The sequence below is a fragment of the Pogona vitticeps genome, chromosome 1, assembly GCF_051106095.1.
Source record: "Pogona vitticeps strain Pit_001003342236 chromosome 1, PviZW2.1, whole genome shotgun sequence".
Classification (NCBI taxonomy): Eukaryota; Metazoa; Chordata; class Lepidosauria; order Squamata; family Agamidae; genus Pogona; species Pogona vitticeps.
Genome location: NC_135783.1, coordinates 231,215,210 through 231,233,598, shown reverse-complemented (window position 1 = coordinate 231,233,598; position 18,389 = coordinate 231,215,210). Strand labels below are relative to the sequence as shown.

Here is an 18,389-nt window from a genome sequence, read left to right as displayed (position 1 = left end):
CTTATTTGCATAGTTGTGGAGAGTTATGTCATAGGCTTTAAATATTACTTATTCTCTTGGTGGTCCTCAAAGAATGGGAGGGACCGAGTTCTTGTTAATAGACGGTTGCCTAGGTGACTTTACTACTTCTTTGTCACTCAACTGAGAATTCATGTCCAGTAAGCAGAAGGTTAACAAAATAGGGAGGATTCCTTTGAGTCATAATTCCAAGGCACTCAGCCAAGCGGTTTCCCATTTCATTGCAGCTCCCTAGCCACAAATCTTGTAAGCAAGGTCAACCAGTTTATGACTGTCAATAATCCACTTTGGTCCTTTCATAACTTGAAGTGCAAGTAGAAATAATGGTCTAGTCAATGACCCATGAGTTTGTTCCTGGAGGAAGATTCCTTGAGAGAATTACAGGAACTAGTTACTTTTCCCACCTTGTTGACTTAAAACAACTGCACAGGGCGCCCAACTTCCTTAAAAGTAAAGTTGACAGAGTTCACAAAGGAAATGTCATATTCCTCTATTATGAAATATATGTCTGCCAAATGACCTTCCACTCTTCTATCTGTACCTCCTTATTGGCCTTTCAAGGGTTTGATCAGATGGGATTTGTCTCACTGTTTGTTGCACAGTGAGGGTGGGTTGATTGGCTCTCTCCCCTCCCCAGGTAATCAAACAACATAGTTGCTAAAGCAAAGCATGCCCAGAGTGCCCCTACTCATACCTTTCTTCTACTGTTTTGTTGTGTGTGGGTTTGCTCTACTTTGGTCTGTTTCCAAACCATCCAACAGATCAAGAAACAAGCCTTAAATTGTCAGGACTGTTTACCCGTCAATTTCTGGTATCAGGAAGTGGCTTAATAAGTGGTTTTGCTTGTGGGCAGTTACTTAATCAGCAGCTCTGGCAAGGCAAATAATTTTCTTTTAAACTTATTCTAAGTGATACAGCACACCAGCGATGGTCTATCAGAGTGAAATATAATTTTAGTTTCCCCGCCCCTCCACCAAGGAGCAGGGGAAGTGTTTGATTTGCAGATATCCTGAGGTAGCCCACTTACTAAGCCACTTCATGATGTTGGAAATTGTCAGAACTAAATAGGGCCGGTGGTGGTCCATATGCCATTCGGATGCAAGGATTGCATCAAATGGCATATTGTACCTCCACCTGACCTCAGGTGACCTCATTTAGACTGCATCAGCCTGCTCTAAAAGGGCCAGTGTAGATGAACTATAACTGCGAGTTCTCACTGTGTGAAATTATTTAATTGTACTTGGTGCTAACTCTCCACTGACTTAGGTCCCTCTTTGGGGGAATTAACTCTTTCAGTGACACAGTTCTTTCCCCCACATGGAACCCTGTTACAGAGTCTGTGCAATGAACAAAGCAGAAGAAACTAATTGTTTCTGTTTCTTTTCTTTCTGGCCTTACCCGAACTACTTTTAGCAAATTGAGAATGAACAGATTTTGAATTTCATAAAATCAAACCAATTGTGGCTTTTTGTGGTTGTTGTTGCCCTGTATATGCTACACTAGACTTATCAGTATCATTACCTGTGTTGTTTGGTAATCGTCACTTTTGCACAGCTTGGATTTTACCTTTCAGTAACAAGGAAAGGCTGTCTTTTAGTTTGTATCTTGGTGCTAATATTTTGTCAAGGTTATCTGGGAACTGTCCAAAATTTGGCTGCTATGCAAGATACAGCCCCACTGTGTATCAGTACAGATGTAAAATTTTTAGAGTTTCTGTTGTGTGTTTGTGTTTGTACATCATCAAGCATACTAAGGAAACATATAGGGCTTGTCCACACTGTGATGTTGTCTTTTTTGTTGCAGATTTTAATAGATCACTTCCCTATTTGTGCCCATTACATGGAGAGAATATTTGTTGTCAGATGGAGTGGGATGCACTGGGTATCATGTCCTGCCTGTCTACACATATCCAGAATTGTTCCCTGATGTCTCGCTCTCAACATACATTGCCCTTACTTTCTCTGCCCTCTCCCTCTTAATCTCCCTCCCTCCTTGTTTTACCTGTCCACGGGGTGCAGACAGGTGGAGACTGACCAGCAGAAGTATGCCCAGAAACCAATGTTATTAAATGACACCCATCCACAAAGTGCACGGATCAGTATGGAACAATGCAGTCTTAGGGTCCACGTGAGCAAAATTCTGCGTTGGAGGGGAAATCAGAACAAAGCATAATGGTGGTGTAAAATCCTTTGGAAGCAAAGGTTTTTCATCCTACTTCAATACTGTTGAGTTGCATTGTGTGGATACCAGGCTGCAGCACTGGTATCATGGATGCAAGGAAAAATGACCCTCAGAGTGGACAGGCTCATAATCAGGAATATATGTGCTTAGGCATTCTGTTGTTAGAACATCACTATAGCATCCAAAGCGTCTCTTGGTCTAGTTTCCCTCCTGTCTAATGAAAAGGAGATGGTGTCACTTGGTTGTGCACAGGAGGGTGTCTGTTGGCTACGTAATAAACTTCAGTAGCTGTTCTCAAAGCTTTCCAAACATTTATTTCCTAGCCTGATGCATTAGATTGTTCATGTGGGGAAACAAGGGCCTTACACTGTACAATATATGAGTTGTACAGCTGGAGGGTGATCTTCTTGTTTTCCTACGTGTGTTTTGAGCTGTTTTTGATACATACATTTTTGTGACTGAGAATATGTTTGCCAGGAATTATTGATCCAGCAAAAAAGCAGTTTCCCCCTTTTTGTGGTGACTTATCTTCTAGAGCTGAGATTGGGGGAAATGGTAAGAGTCTGCATCAGCTGGCTAGATGAGGCACTGCTGCTTTTTTAATTGTAATATACAGTTGGAGTATGTAGTATTTGTATGATACACTTCGAGTTATGTTTCTCCATATGCACATTCCACAGCTAGGAGGTAATAAGCTACACGTAACATTGGCAAGGATCCTGATCAAGATGAGCAAAACGACGTGTAGCAACAAAGTATGCAGGACCTCCTGCTTGCCCTTACACAAAGTTCCCTTCACAAATATCCAACCTATGCTTGTGTGAAGAGGTGTCACACACATTCAAGAAAACTCGAAACAGTTCATACAGTGGTTGTTATGTGAACAGTTTGACCAAACAGGAACCTGGCCATAGTTACCAGTAGCTGGTTACTTTTTGGTTAATTAGGATGTAATGAACTTATATTTCAAATGTCATGTAGAAAGTGCAGGTGAAGTTACTTTATTAGTATAACAAACAATATTTCCCAGTTATTTTCCAATATTAACTACAAAAGGCATTTTAACATATTTTGAAAGGTTTTTGGCAGATTTCCCCCCCCCCCCCCCCAGTTTTATTCCGTTTTTGTATCTTAAGGGTTTCTCTATCAAGAAAGGGGCCTTTCTGAATGCCATAGGCAAAAGAGACTAATATGTGATAAGTTGGGAGTGTTTTAATAGAATTTAAGAAAATGAAACATTCATGTTGATCCCGTGATCCCATTCTCTCTGCAGAGGCAGGAAGGTAGGTTCTTGCACAGTAATACATTGATTGAAGAACTTCTTATTGACTTAAAGAACCTGGATAAAATAAACTAAAGATTGGAATTAAACAAGTTTTCTGTTCCTTTTGGTCTGAAGTAATAACAGGTTTGCAAACTGTCGAGTTTTTTTAGATGTTTCTTTTAGAAGTTTGTCACTTTGTATTTAGTCTATTTCTGCTTGGGTGTTTGCATGCTATTTTTGGCAGTTTGAAGTTTTTTGCTCATCCTTGAAGCAGACAGGTTGTGTCTTAGACTTGTAATTTGCCTCTAGGTTAGAGAAGAATTGAGCAATTCAGATCCGGCTTTTCTGTTTAATTTTATTTAGTCGACCATGTAAGTAGTCTTGCCCTGAAATAAGTTTGTACAAATATGCAAAGGTTTAAATGAAGAGTAGTTGCTCTGCAGCTAACAGAGAATTTATGTGACTCCTCATATTGTAAATGTTACTATATGACTGGAAATAACACAAAGATTCCTCTATCCCTGCTCCTCTCATGTGCCTTGTGGGGGAGATGCCTAGAACTGCCCATTAATCTTTAATCACTGGTGGAGAAAACAGTGGGGTTCCCCAGTGCTCACTGTTGTAATTGCTAGCAAGTGTGTGGTAGAATCTTCCCCACTCCAGAGGTTAGGGCTTCACTGTGGTGAAGGAGAGGAAAATGTGTTGTTCATCAAGGTTACCTGCATTAGTATATCTCAAATTTGTAACAGCAAATGTTTCTCAAAACATTCACATAAATTACCTGCCCCTCCACTGCCCTCACTGGTGGTGAGCAGGAAAGGAGAAGCTTAGAGTGTGGCTTGTGTGTTGCCACAGCAAATTCAGGAATCTGGGAAACGACAGATGGGGCATGAAAGCATGTCCTCATGCAAAATCACAGTTTCTCCCATAAATCTCACCTGGAACCAAAGAGTTCCATGGCACCTGTTTAGAATACTGACGAAATTGTCAGTTTTGATTGAATTGGCCAGAATTTGAAAATTTCAAGGGAAAATGATGTCACACCTTTTAAATAATGGTAGCTGTGTTCAGAAAAGGAAGAGGCAGTGGAGAATGCACTTCAGATATACTTTATGGTGGCTGCTGTGATGTACCAATGAATTTAAAAAGAAAATTGATGTATGTTTGATAAATTACAGCAAAGCCTTTGATTACCGTATTTTTCAATGTATAAGATACTACTTTTTCCTAAAATCATTACATTCAAAATTGAGGGGCATTTTATACACAGAAGTAAGCTGAGAGGAGAGAACAAAATACTGTAGCACATACCTTGCCTCTGTAAACAGGCTTCCTTCAGTCATGAGGCTTAGCTTACAGTTAGGAGACTTAGCTTCCTCCAGTCACAAGCTTTATGGAACTGACGTCAGCTGATGCTGAACAAACCAATCGGAATACACCTCATTGGAGGTGGAGCCTGTAGGTTCAGATACAACAGATACTCAAAATGTCCAAGCGTTCTGAGCCAAGAAGCTGAATCCTCAACGCTAAGTTTTCTTAAATTTTGGGTTAGAAAAGTGAGGGGTGTGTGTCTTATAAATAGGGCTGTGTTATAAACGGAAAAATACGGTATGTGGATCATGAAAAGGAATGGGTTATTCTAGAACAAATACCTGTGCATCGACATCAGATTGTCTTGATGCATAACTTACAATCTAGATACGAAGCTGCGGTTAAATCAGGATATGGAAAACAGAATGGTTTCCCACTGATAAAGATGTCAGACAAGGATGAACAAAATCCTATACTGGTATAACCTCTGGTGGCGAACTACTACAAGTTAAAGTGTAGATATTATTTGTTGCATGCTGAATTGCACAACTTGGTATACAACAGATAATGTCTACACTGACTTTCTAATTTGCTACTCAGAGTGATACCATTTATTTTAAGCTGGAATAAGGATTTTGGCAGATCTTTTCAGTCTATATACAAACAGATAAAAATAAAAAGCTGGATCAGAATCAACTGTTGGAAAAGTGAAAATTGATCAAAGAAACAGTAATTTGAAATATGCAATTGACACCAGAAAAAAAGCAATGACTTGAAGTGACTAATGAGAAAGATGAAAGAAGAAAGTGCCAATGCAGGATTACAGCTGAACATTAAGCCAAAAATAATGACTGCAGAAGAATTGCATAACGTTTAATGTTGACAATGAAGAAATTAAAATGTTTAAAGATTATTCCTATCTTGGCTGAATCATGAATCAGAATCCAACTGAGAAATCAGAAGACGAAGATGTGGAAGGACAGCTATGAAGAATGTAATAAAGATCTTTAAGTATACCGATACTCCAGTGATACACTGGAGAAAAGGCCAAAGCCATTCAGACTGTCACCTTCCTGATTATTAGATACAGATGTGAACGCTAAATAATAGAGAGAATTGGCAGAAAGAAAAATGATTCATTTGAAATGTAGTGTTCCAGAAGAGCTTTATAGATAGTATGTTGCTGTTATATACTATCAAACCTCATTTCATTTGATAGTATGTTGCTGTTATATACTATCAAACCTCATTTCATTTGCAGAGACCCTAATAGGTATGTCAAATACTGTATTTAACCAGAGTCAGATTGTTTAACTTACGGACTATTAAAATTAATGGAACAAGTCATGATATACATTTAGTATTAGTGTTAGCTATATGCAGCTAATTTATTATGAATTCTACAGAGTGTGCGCATTCATGCATAGCATATATTTCCCCACATATGTGTGAGAAACATTGAATTCTTATCATTGCAACATTTCTAGATCGAGAGTTTTTAATTCTTTTTCCTGGAGGCAAAACTTTTCTTGACAAGAGTTAGATAAGAGTCATTTTTTGTATGTATTTGTCTCTTCTGTTGAGTGAATATGTGATGGGTGTCAATACTGAGGTGTAAATGTTGACAAGAAAACTGTCTTGAATGTCCAAAACTAGAAAATGCCAGTGACAACTGACAGCCAATTAAAAGTGGTATTTTCAGTATTAATTTCTGTATGCCTTGGTCATGGGAAAATATATGATTGGGGGCATTCCTAAAATGCATATGGAATTTATAGCAATTCTTTGGGTGAATTTGAACCTTTTACAGTTTATGAAGAGTCACTGCTGCATGTGCACACACTTAACATCTTGTGAAAGTCATGTTCCCAGATCAACCTAGTGTAGTGTAGTGGACAGAGTGATGGGCTATGACTTGGGATCCCTGCTCAGCCATGGAAGCTCACTGGGGGAGTAGAACTGGTAAAAACCACTCCTTTAAATAACTTGTGTACCTAGAAAGCCCTATAAGTCAGTTCTGACTTGACAACACATAGCACAACAAAATGTCCCTTACATTGCTACTTTTTGTACTGACAGCTAAGCAACATTCACTTTATGTCAATGCTACATCTTGTTTCTTAACCCAGTTACTGTTCTTCTACCATCTATTTTTGATGAAAACTGTTCACAGGAACACAGGCACATCAGAAATAGATATTTTATGTACAGGACAGATTGTACATAGGTCTTTTTCCAGGAGAACTATATTTTTCCCGGTCCTGCTAACTCCTAAATTGCTGAGCATTCATGGCAGTGAACATGGCAGGTGTTTATGGTGTCTAAATTTGGGCACAACTTCTAATTTTCACTGAAATCTAGCATAGCTATATGCTTCTCAGTGATAGATATACTTTAAAATGTTGGCAAATAAATTAACCCGTTCTCTGCAGGGTTTCATTTCTCTCCATCTTGGTTCAGTACCGTAAATACTACAGAGCATTTAGGTAATGAAGTGCAAAAATATGAGTCCTTGCTCTACTTTGGGTGGGTGAGGTGGAAAGTAGTTTTACTTAAAGCAAAAGCAAAGTGTGCTGCTTATATACTACCCCATAGTGCTTAAAGCTATATCTGAGTGGTTTACAATTTAATTTTCCAGGCTACATATCCCCCCCCCTCCCGGTGAGCTGCGTATTTAATTTACTGACCTCAGAAGGATGGAAGGTTGAGTCAACCTTGAGCCAATTACCTGAGCCCAGGCCACGAGCAGAGACTTCATTTGTTCTTTAGTCGTTAAGTCGTGACCGACTCTTTGTGACCCCATGGACCAGAGCATGCCAGGCCCTCCTATCTTCCACTGCCTCCTGAAGTATGGTCAAATTCATGTTGGTAGCTTCGATGATACTGTCCAGCCATCTCATCTGCTGTCATCCCCTTCTCCTCTTGCCTTCATACTTTCCCAACACCAGAGTCTTTTCCAGGGAGTATTCTCTTCTCATAGGATGGCCAAGGTATTGGAGCCTCAGCTTCAGGGTCTGTCCTTCCACTGAGCACTCAGGATTGATTTCCTTTAAAATGGATAGGTTTGTTCTCTTTGCAGTCCAGGGGACTCTCAAGAGTCTCCTCCAGCACCACAATTCAAAAGCATCAATTCTTCAGCGGTAGCCTTCTTTATGATCCAGCTCTCACTTCCAGACATGGCTACTGGAAAAACCATAGCTTTGACTATGCGGACATTTGTCGGCAAGGTGATGTCTCTGCTTTTGAACCAATCAGTTGTTCCATATCCAGTTCTAACTGTTGCTTCCTGTCCCACGTATAGATTTCTAAGGAGACAGATAAGGTGGTCAGGCACTCCCATTTCTTTAAGGACTTGCCATAGTTTGCTGTGGTCCACACAGTCAAAGGCTTTTGCATAGTCAATGAAGCAGAAGTGGATATTTTTCTGGAACTCTCTGGCTTTCTCCATAATCCAGCGCATGTTAGCAATTTGGTCTCTAGTTCCTCTGCCCCTTCGGAATCCAGCTTGTACTTCTGGGAGTTCTCGGTCCACATACTGCAGAAGCCTACATTGTAGGATTTTGAGCGTAACCTTGATAGAGTGTGAAATGAGTGCAATTGTGCGGTAGTTGGAGCATTCTTTGGCACTGCCCTTCTTTGGGATTGGGATGTAGACTGATCTTTTCCAATCCTCTGGCCACTGTTGAGTTTTCCAAACTTGCTGGCATATTGAGTGTAATACCTTAACAGCGTCATCTTAAGTACTGCAATTTAACCATTACCTCACAAGGAATAAAACATACCTAAAAATAAGTTTGTTTGTGTAACCATGTGCAGTCATCTCACTGGCAGTCACCTCCATAGATTCCATAATCTGCACAGTAGGTGCTATAACACTGAGTAAGATTGAAAACAAATATGACCACTGAATATGCATTTCTACAATTACTCAGATGAAGTATGACCCTGATGCGGCTTTTTAAAATAAGGAGCCTGTAATCTATCCAGTTGCTCAGGTCACATTTGCAGTACTAGGTCATCATGGTTTTTTGGTCTGGCAGTGATGGTATGAAAATCCTACAATTATAGTTCTTCTGTGTGGTCTCTCTGGATCATGCGGTTGGGGTTTTGCACTTGCATAGAGTCTTTCTGGGAATATGCCAACAATGCCTAAGCAGCTATTCATGGCTCATCTAAATTAGTCCCACTACAGAAAATGACATCCTAAAAAGAAAAAAAATGTTTTTACTCCTTGAATTCTGTTCTAGACTTCTTTCTTAAATGTGTGGAATTGTGTGGCCTACAGCCTTTAATCTTTGCTATTTGGGTTTTCCAAAATGATCTTCTCCACAAACAGTTGTATCTAGTGGCAGGTTTGTTTTAGCAGAAAGTGCTTTGTTTACACAAGTCAGTGCATCCAAATTTCTGTGACTGTACTTGCTCCCGTAATAATTACACCTGAGAGCCGAGGGATCCTCTTGAATGCAATGATGCCTGAAACACGTCTTGAACATTTGGAGTCCCGAAAGAACCTTGAAAAGTTAACATATACCGTATATCAAATAATACATGATAAGTTAATTTTAGATTCAGGCTTTACATTCTTGAAAAACAGTTTTGCTTCATAGTTGCAGCTTCCTATTCTGGAGTTGTTTTTAGTGCTTATACAGAAAAACCCCTTGACTTTTATCCAGGTGCGGAAGTAATGCGGCTCTGGTCTCTAGCTTCATGTCTGCATTGTCCATCCAGTGTGTCTGTAATGTTGTTGCCATTCTGTGGAACAATAGGGTGTGATACAGAATTTTATCCAGAGTGTAATATTATGAAATAATAGAATTCTGTTAATTTTTATGCTGGTTTTTAAAAGAAGTATTGGAAACAGTGCCGTGGGATAAATTTTAATATATAGGTGCTCATTATCATAGTCCCCATCGCTGCTCCCGTCCCTGAGTGTCCAAAAATGCAGATAGCTAGATGAACATATGAACAAATGAGGAAGAAGGGTTTTTTTGTGTGAAATTAATGGCAATGGCTCAGCTGACTGAACCACACTCAGATATTTTGTATTGCAAAGAGAAGAGACATTCTGGGGGTGGGATGTATTTTCCTGAAGTGTGGGGGAGGGAAACTGTTCATTTGTAGTCGGCATATGCAGGAGTTGGGAGAGAATTCTGTGAAACTGGAGTGATGGAGAAAATGGGAGAGAAAGAAAGACGACGACTAACTTGTATTTTTTGTTTCTTCCTAGAGTGTTAGATTAACCAGTCTCCGACCTTGGAATTTGCTGACAGACAGCATTCTGATAATGGTTTAGGCTCCCTTTCCCCACTTAACTTCAGCTCCGAATCATGTGGCTGCTGTGAATGGAAAACAGTTAAACTTTATCATGTAAAAGATAGCCGAGGGGAACCATTTTCAGTAGGAGCTTATCTCTTGCCAGCTTGGTGCTGCTTAGTGTGCACAAACAGGCTGAAAATAACAGTAGCAGGGAATAGGCAGAGCCAGCTATTTTTACAGATAAGGCAACTCTGGAGTGTTCAGAAGGCTGAGACCCACCAACCTGGACTGCCAGCTTCTTTCCACAAACGTGCAAGCAGATACCCACCTGGCCATAATGGGACTTTCTAGCAGAAGTAGCAACACCGTGGTGAATTTATAAAGGGCGTGGTATTCCTGTGAACTTGTAGTAAGATTCTTCATAGTCATTCCAAACGAAGGTATCCATCAATAAAACAGAAGATTTATAGAGTGCTCTCAAAGTACAGGGCGGGAAGAAACGGGGGAGATGCATGCAGAATGAGGAACAAGTTTAGTATACTGAATGGAAGAAGGAGTTATCTTCTAATTTAAAAATAGCCCTTCCCCTCTTTATCCTTAAGCTTTGTCAATGAATTTCACTCTTTCTAGAAGAAATGGTCTTCAGTTTAATACAAAGAGTTGTTAACTGATCGTATTCTCTTGTTTTGGCAGACTCTTACTCGGCTTCTTCGAATGAAAATGGTGGGAAGTCAGAATCAGTGGCCAACTTGCAGCCCCAGTCCTCTCTCAATTCTATCCAGAGTTCCCCAGGGCCAAAGCGCTCAACCAACACGTTGAAAAAATGGCTAACAAGCCCTGTACGCCGACTGAATAGTGGGAAGGCAGAAAGTAACATCAAAAAGCAGAAGAAAGTGCGGGAAGGGAGGAAGAGCTTTGATCTGGGATCTCCCAAGCCTGGAGACGAAACCACACCTCAAGGAGACAGTGCAGATGAGGTACAGACACCTTTTTGACTTCTTTTTGTTTAAAAAGAAAAGCTAATTTGTCCCTAAGTCTTTTATTATTGTCTATTTATTTATTTATTTATTTATTGGACTTATATACCGCCCCATAGTGCTACAAGCACTCTCCGGGCGGTTTACAATTTTTAATTATACAGGCTACACATTGCCCCCCCCCCAGCAAGCTGGGTACTCATTTTACCGACCTCGGAAGGATGGAAGGCTGAGTCAACCTTGAGCCGGCTACCTGGGATTTGAACCCCAGGTCGTGAGCACAGTTTTAGCTGCAGTACAGCGTTTTAACCACTGCGCCACGAGGCTCTTTTGTATGTACGTGGTTAATCTGTATGTGTTAAAGTAGCATTTAAAAATACAGCCCTATACAAAAAACAAGGAATCCCCTGTAGCCTTATCGTACAAAGGAAACATTCATTCAGTCATTAAGCGAGTTGCTTCTGCTTCATAGGTCTCACAAATGGTTGGCTCTGTTGTACATCCTTGAAATGAATGGGCATGCTCCTCTTAATGTGCAGCAAAAAGCACCAGACCTTTCAAAGAGAGGAAATGCTTTTTTCCAAGATTTTTTGTCTTACATCACTTTTGGGAAGAGTGGGGAGTTCACCTAATTGTAATTTACATTTCCATCCTGCCCTTCCCCCAGTGAACTGAAAGTGATATACATGGCTGTCCTTCTCCGCACTTTGTTTTCACAACAGCCTTGTGAGGTAGATTAGGCTGAAAGATCTTGACTGGTCCAAGGTCAACCAGCACCTTTCATGTGTAGGTTTGGATTTTGAACCCAGATCTCCCAAATCCTATTCCACCACACTAACCACTACACCACACTGTGTCTGCTTGTAACTATCTGTTAACAAGTTTCCACTCCCTGCTCCCCCCCTCTTTTTCTCTCATTTTTAAAGGGCCTCTTCAAGTTCTTGTTGATATGTATTTATTTGCTCTTTGTTTGGTAGCATATTGTATAGTTTCAGGTGCTGCCTGAGAAAGATATAACAAAGTTGAAAACCAGTAAATGGAACTTGAACCTTGAAAGGGGACAGAATTATCATTCAAATATATGTTTACAAAATTTTGAAAGCTTTGTGGGGGAAAAGGGGTTTTTTGGCATTTTCCTACTTGTAATGATAACTCTGTTGCTTTCAGAAGAGCAAGAAGGGTTGGGGCGAAGATGAGCCAGATGAAGAGTCTCATACCCCACTCCCTCCTCCCATGAAGATTTTTGATAATGATCCCACTCAAGATGAAATGGTAGGGCTCTGACCCCTTTTTTCTTCAGTCAAAATAACTTTCCTGTAAAAAAAACCCAAATGCTGTTGGATCTAAGGAGCAAGACATTGTAACTGATTATTAACGCTATACTGTATTGAACTTTGTTATACAAGTCCACTTTCTTTCCAGAAGGAATGGCACGATGCAGTGTCCTTCAAAGTCTTTCTTTCAGTGCCCAAGGATTTCAGTCTCCCCGCCCCCCCCCCCCCCCGTGGGTGGAATATTCACCGCTTGCCTGCGTTTCTTAATTTCTGTAGCTTTTCTGCATTCATTTTGCATTTTAAACCTTTGTGGTTGAGAAGTGGCTTTCAAGTTTCTTGGCTTGAAAGTTAATCTCAAGTTACCTGCCAAAGCAATTATCATGACCATTGTAGACCCATCTGGAGTGTATTCTGTTGAAAATGCATAGTTCACATTGGGTCACCTATCAGTGCTGTTGAGACTCTGCATCTCTTATAGGAACTAAGAGTAAGCGCAACAACAAAGCACCCCCTACAATACACAAATCCAAGGGGAGATCATTCACGGAAGAGTGTAAACTGTCTCACCGCTATTTGTGCTCCCTCCAATTTTTATATTGGCTTGTGAGAATACCCATGTTTGACTCTAAGGATTGGTGGTGAGATCTGTATAGGATGCAAATACCTTAGACTAAATACTGGAACTTTACATATTGGTCTAGTTCCTTCTAGTGTGTATATATGTGACTAGAAGTTTAGAGAGAAGTGAATGATTTTGCATTAAAAGGGAATATTACCTTTCCAAAGTAAAAAATACAAGGAGTTTAGTGTATTTGCTCTTAGAAAGGTGTTCGGTGCAGCCTGAATTCTACCTTGTTGGTTTTGTTAACGACTCTAGTCTTTGGAAGGTAATACTTTTGTGCTCAGTGCTGAAGCAACCTTCCTAATCCCTTGAAATTTTATTCTTGTGGACTTCAGTTTGGTTTGCCTGTTGTGACTCTTTAAATGAAAGATAAGCTATTAGAGGAGACTGACAGAATGTCTAGCATAGGTATTCTTGGCGGGAAAGCAACTAGACTGATACATCACTCAACAGCAGTTCCTAACAAGCCTTCACCTGCCAGTGCCAGCTGACTCTCAGACAATAGTGTGCTTTATTGAGATGTGGCTTATTCTGTCACTCCTTAAGTCCAGTTCAGCAGCACTTCTTAATTTCACTACATTACTCCTGGTGCTTGATTGCTTTTACTGTGATTTCTTTATCTGTCAATCCTCAGGAATTACTTTTAAAGTTTTATCTGTCTTTTAGAGTTCAGGCGACTAATATACAAGTAATGTGAAGTTTCTAAATTCATGTATGCTTCCATATCTACTTAAATTTTTCAGTTTAGGGGTAACAGTAAAAATTGATTTACATGGGGCGCAAAGTATTGGCTCAGGTTATGGTTTAGGCTTAGAGTAGACCTATTTTAAAAAAATCCATGTCTATGCTAATTCTGGATCAGAACTATTTTGATTGGGGGTCTGCTGTTGTAGGACTAGTTGTCTTACCTGCATTTACCTCCTGAGTACCTTTGGTGAATTTTGGAAGTCTCTAGCAAGCAGAAATGGGCCAAACACATCCTCCAAATGCACTTTGTTTTTTTTTCACTTGAGATCAAGTCCTAATGAAGAACTCACAGGATCCTTTCCATAAAGGTCCCATGCCTGAGATCCCCAAAAGGCTTGTGTCTGTTTTGTGTGTGCATGTATATGTATAGTATCCTGGGGACAGAAGAGGGATCCATATGTTCTTTTCATTTGCTTCAAAATATTTGCATCCCTTTAGGAATTGGAGAAGGGGTTCCAAGCCTCTCAAGTATCTTTTAAATCTTGAAACTTGAGGCATATGAAAGGAATTTATGAATTGGAGGGTAGAGGCTAGTACTGCTATAAATGTTATGTTCCCCCATTTTGTACATTAACAATTGTTACTAATATAATTAGATGCTGTCAAGTCAACTCTGACTTATGGCGGCCCTTCTTGGATTTTCTAGGTATAAACTACTCAGAAGTGTTTCTGGGACTGCACAGCTTGCTCTAGGCCATGCATGTGTCAAGTCACATAACCCCAGCAGCTAAACACACTCAGGGTGATCTTGTCTGGCCCCACTTCCGGGAGGTACAGGAGGGATTCAATCCCTTGGTGCTCCAGTCCACTGAACTACTGTATACCTCACATAAATAGGAGAGGAATAAAACAGCTTTCATAATGTTTGATGTATTGGTGTCATGCAGAAATTGCAGCCTTTTCTTGAAGTATGGGTTGTCGAGGGTTTTTTTTTTCTGTGTAGATTTTAATTTGGTTTTGATGGATTCTAAGATGTTTCCAAATGTTACTTTATCTGTCTTCCTCAGCCATGTTTCATAAACATTGCAATAGGGAGGAGTAACATTCGAAGAGTCAAATGCTTGGCAGTAATTTGGACATCTAGCAGAATTTACCAAGAATATAATGTATTTGGCAAAACACTAGCCTGACCCTACCTGACTTTTCTTGCAGTCTTTATTGGTGTGGGCTTGGCAAGAAAAGGGAAATGTGTGCCTGTCTCTATTGTCTACTATGCTGGTAAAAATAGAGCCCCAGACAAAACAGTGGTTCCCTTCCATCATCTATGCTTGTTCCAGAACTAGAGCAAAGGTCTGGAGGGGGGGGGGAGGTCTCAAGGTACATGAAGAAGCATCAAATTACACTAGTTTTAATTCATCTTTTACTCTCCTTGGTGGCTTTGTAATTGTCTTTGAAAAACTCTGCTGCAGACTTGTGTTCTAACCCTAATTTCAGAGCTTGTGCTCTGCTTTGTCAGTCTGCCAAGTGCCGCTGCATTGTGTGTGTCATGGGCTTTCCTTTCCACTTTCCATGCTCCTGCCATGTTTTTTCCTGCTTTGTATCCTAACGTGTGACCTCCAGCAGCGTAAGCCTATTGGCTTCCCTAATTCCTTCTCATTCCTCCTAACCTGCTGTTCCTTTGCCAACTGGTGTCTTGCAGTCCTCCTCTTTGCTAGCTGCTCGACAGAGCACCTCTGATGTCCCAACCGCTGCGGATCTTGTCAGTGCAATAGAAAAACTGGTCAAAAGCAAGCTGGTAAGTGTGGAGTCCTGTGAAGGAAAATATCCTGGTTAGGCAGCATAATCCATCAGCAACAGGTCCTGTTTCTGCCCACCACCACCACCACCACCACTTTTCTCACTGTTACTGTTGTGCAGGAATGCTACATATTTAGCTAGAGTCTCAGATTGGTCTCCTGGGCAGGTTGATGGTTGAGAGTTTAATTCCAATAAAACATTCTTGCAGTACTTCTGTTAGTTGTCCTGTTGTTGAAACATCAGATTATAGTATTGTTCCTTGCATCTGTTGGTTACAAGTTAGAACTCCAAATATGTGATTACAGTAGAAGTAGTTTTCCTTTTAGAGCCTTTTCTTCTTGTTTTCTGGGAATATTCAGTGAAGTGCCAGTGCAGGCAGAGGTAAATTATGTAGAATTGGGATTATGAGAATATGGTGTTAGCTGTTGTTAATTCCTGGGTATATTTGATGTCTGTTGTTTATGATCATTCCCACCCCCACCCCCATGAATAATTTGATTTTAGGGCTATTTAATACATTGTTAATGAACCCATTTCCAGTTTATTATCCCACTTTAGCTGTAAAAACTCTAATTGGCTTTTAAGTCAAATGTTCAGAGTATAATACAGGCATACCTCGGTTTACGAAATTAATGCGTCCCCAGGACATTACGTCATGCGGAAATTTCGTAAACCGATACTTGGATTGCACTAGGAATGGGGGCGGCACTAGGAACCTCCAGGCACAATGCATCCTGAGGAAACATTTTCGTAGAGCGGGGGAGGAGAAAAAAAATTAAAACTGGGGCACTATTTTCTATGAATTTTGGTTTGTAAACTGAAAATTACATAAACCAAGGCTTTTGTAAAGTGAGGTACTGCTGTAATGAATACAGCAATAAGACTATAAGCTTAAACTACATAAAACTGATGAACTTGTTTCATGTTATGATGAACTGTCATGTTATGCTCACTTGCTTGGGATCAACCTTAGCTGAAGTCAGTGAGACATCTTCAAAGAAGGTGCATAATTCGAACTGCATCACCTCAGTTCTTAAAGGAAGCATTTTCAGAGCAAGACACGCTTGTTGCAATAGATCATCACCATGATAATTGCCAGAGATATCTTCTCGTTTTCAGACAGATCAAGCATTTCTTTTAAACATCTGCTTGTTTTGCACCAGCTGATCACAGACTGAGCTGTAGCAGCCATTCTCTAAGTTTAATTCAGACATAATGTCAGTTCAATAAAGCATGGCATAATTGAACTGAAGAAAAGCATTCTGCGTGCATTTTCCTCTTTGCCTTTTCAGTTACTGCCTCCCTTGTGTATCTGGCTTCAGTACTGATACCCTGAATGTTTAACCACAGTTTTGCATGACACCTCAGCTGTGGTGTAACTGCTGCTTGCAAACAAGATGTGATACTGGGAACAGAATTATTTCCTTCAATTACAAGTCAAAAAATATACTTGCTCACTTATATTCTTTCTCTGATACCAAGGCTGGTATTCTGTATCCTGAAATAATAAGAATGAGAAACAGATCTTAGTAAATAGAATAATAGTACGGCTTTTACTTGAAACAACTGTTACTTTAAGAGGTTGGGGAATAAATAAAATGAGGATTACAAGTTGTCTGGTTGAAATAAAAGTAGACTTATATGTGAAAAATTCTGGAGAAATGACATGTACTTTGATTTTGAGATTCATTCAGTGGAAAAAGTTAATCTTAGCAGATAGATTTTAGCCAATCTTTTGGGGTGGTGTTGGGTATCCTGTTTCTCCGAAAATAAGAACTAACCTGAAAATAAGCCCTAGTATGATTTTTCAGGATGCTCATAATATAAGCCCTACTCCGAAAATAAGCCGCAGTTCAGTGAAACCCTGCCCTCCACCATTGTGCAGCAACCAGACAAAGATGACATGATTGTATTTGAATAAATGTATATTGTTGTACATGGAAAAAATAAAACATCCCCTGAAAAAAGCCCTACTTCATTTTTTGGAGCAAAAATTAATATAAGACCCCATCTTATTTTCAGGGAAACACGGTATTATAGATCACAAACATACTGCTTCTTGGTGGTATTGCTTAATTTCTCTGCTTCTCTTTTTACTGTAACAATTGATATTTGTTCCTCTGTAAGAATGGATAATAATGCAAACTGGATAAATTTAGAAATGTATCCGTATAATATACTCATATGTTTCTGGAAGAAATCTACATTTACTGCAAATTGGGTACCAGCTGATGTGGGAGAATGCAATCTGAAGGTATATGCTAGCTTAACTGGACTAAAGCTATGTTTCAAAGCAGACTTGGTACAGAAATATTTGACAAAATAAACACCTAGATTATAGATTTCAATGGGAGTTACTTCCAAGTGAATGTATAGATTCAATCCTCTGTATAAGATTTTAGTTTTTAACTTCTCTCCTGTTTAGGAGGGTTCTAGAATGTTCTAATGAAACACCACTATAGTTCTGTGGAATTAATGAGATGTTCAAATTATATAAAGTGAGGCATGCTACCAGTTCTGTTATGTTGTCCACATCTGGCTGTACCAAGGACTATATATATAGGGAATACTAAAGGATTTTCCCTTCTTACTAATGATTACAAAACCAGAAAATTTGAGAAATGTAGTGGCTCTAGTTATATAGCCAGACATTAATACTTTCTGTTAAACCTGTTGTTTTTTTCTCTCTCTTTACTTTTAAGACATTAGAAGGAGGCTCCTACCGAGGGAGCTTAAAAGATACCACGGGATGCTTAAATGAAAATGTGATGCCTTCAACTCCTCCTTCAAGAAACCTCGAAGAAGAACAAAAAGCCAAAGCTATGAGAGGCAGGATGTAAGTTAATTTTGTCAATTGATTACATTTGCAATTAAGAATCTAAAAATTATACGTATTATGTAACTCTCCATTTTATGAGTCAGTTTGGGGCTAGTGAGTGTGGAGTGTGGTGGTAATGACAGATGCTAGCTGGTAGACCCCTTTGCAGTGGGCTTCCCTTAGT

The 18,389-nt window shown here is 39.7% G+C and overlaps 1 protein-coding gene across 4 annotated transcripts in view; it reads left to right on the top strand.

Moving 5' to 3' along the window:
* LOC144582979 (kalirin-like) overlaps positions 1-18,389 on the top strand; it is an 85,022-nt gene that overhangs the window by 20,804 nt on the left and 45,829 nt on the right. Inside the window, exons 2-5 of one of the 4 annotated variants that reach the window (XM_020814549.3) lie at positions 10,724-11,007; positions 12,175-12,279; positions 15,290-15,385; positions 18,090-18,223. In XM_020814549.3, coding sequence (XP_020670208.3) covers positions 10,724-11,007; positions 12,175-12,279; positions 15,290-15,385; positions 18,090-18,223 — 619 coding nt within the window. The remainder of the gene's footprint in view (positions 1-10,723; positions 11,008-12,174; positions 12,280-15,289; positions 15,386-18,089; positions 18,224-18,389) is intronic. The other 3 variants (XM_020814545.3, XM_020814548.3, XM_020814547.3) reach the window with 3 other exon arrangements.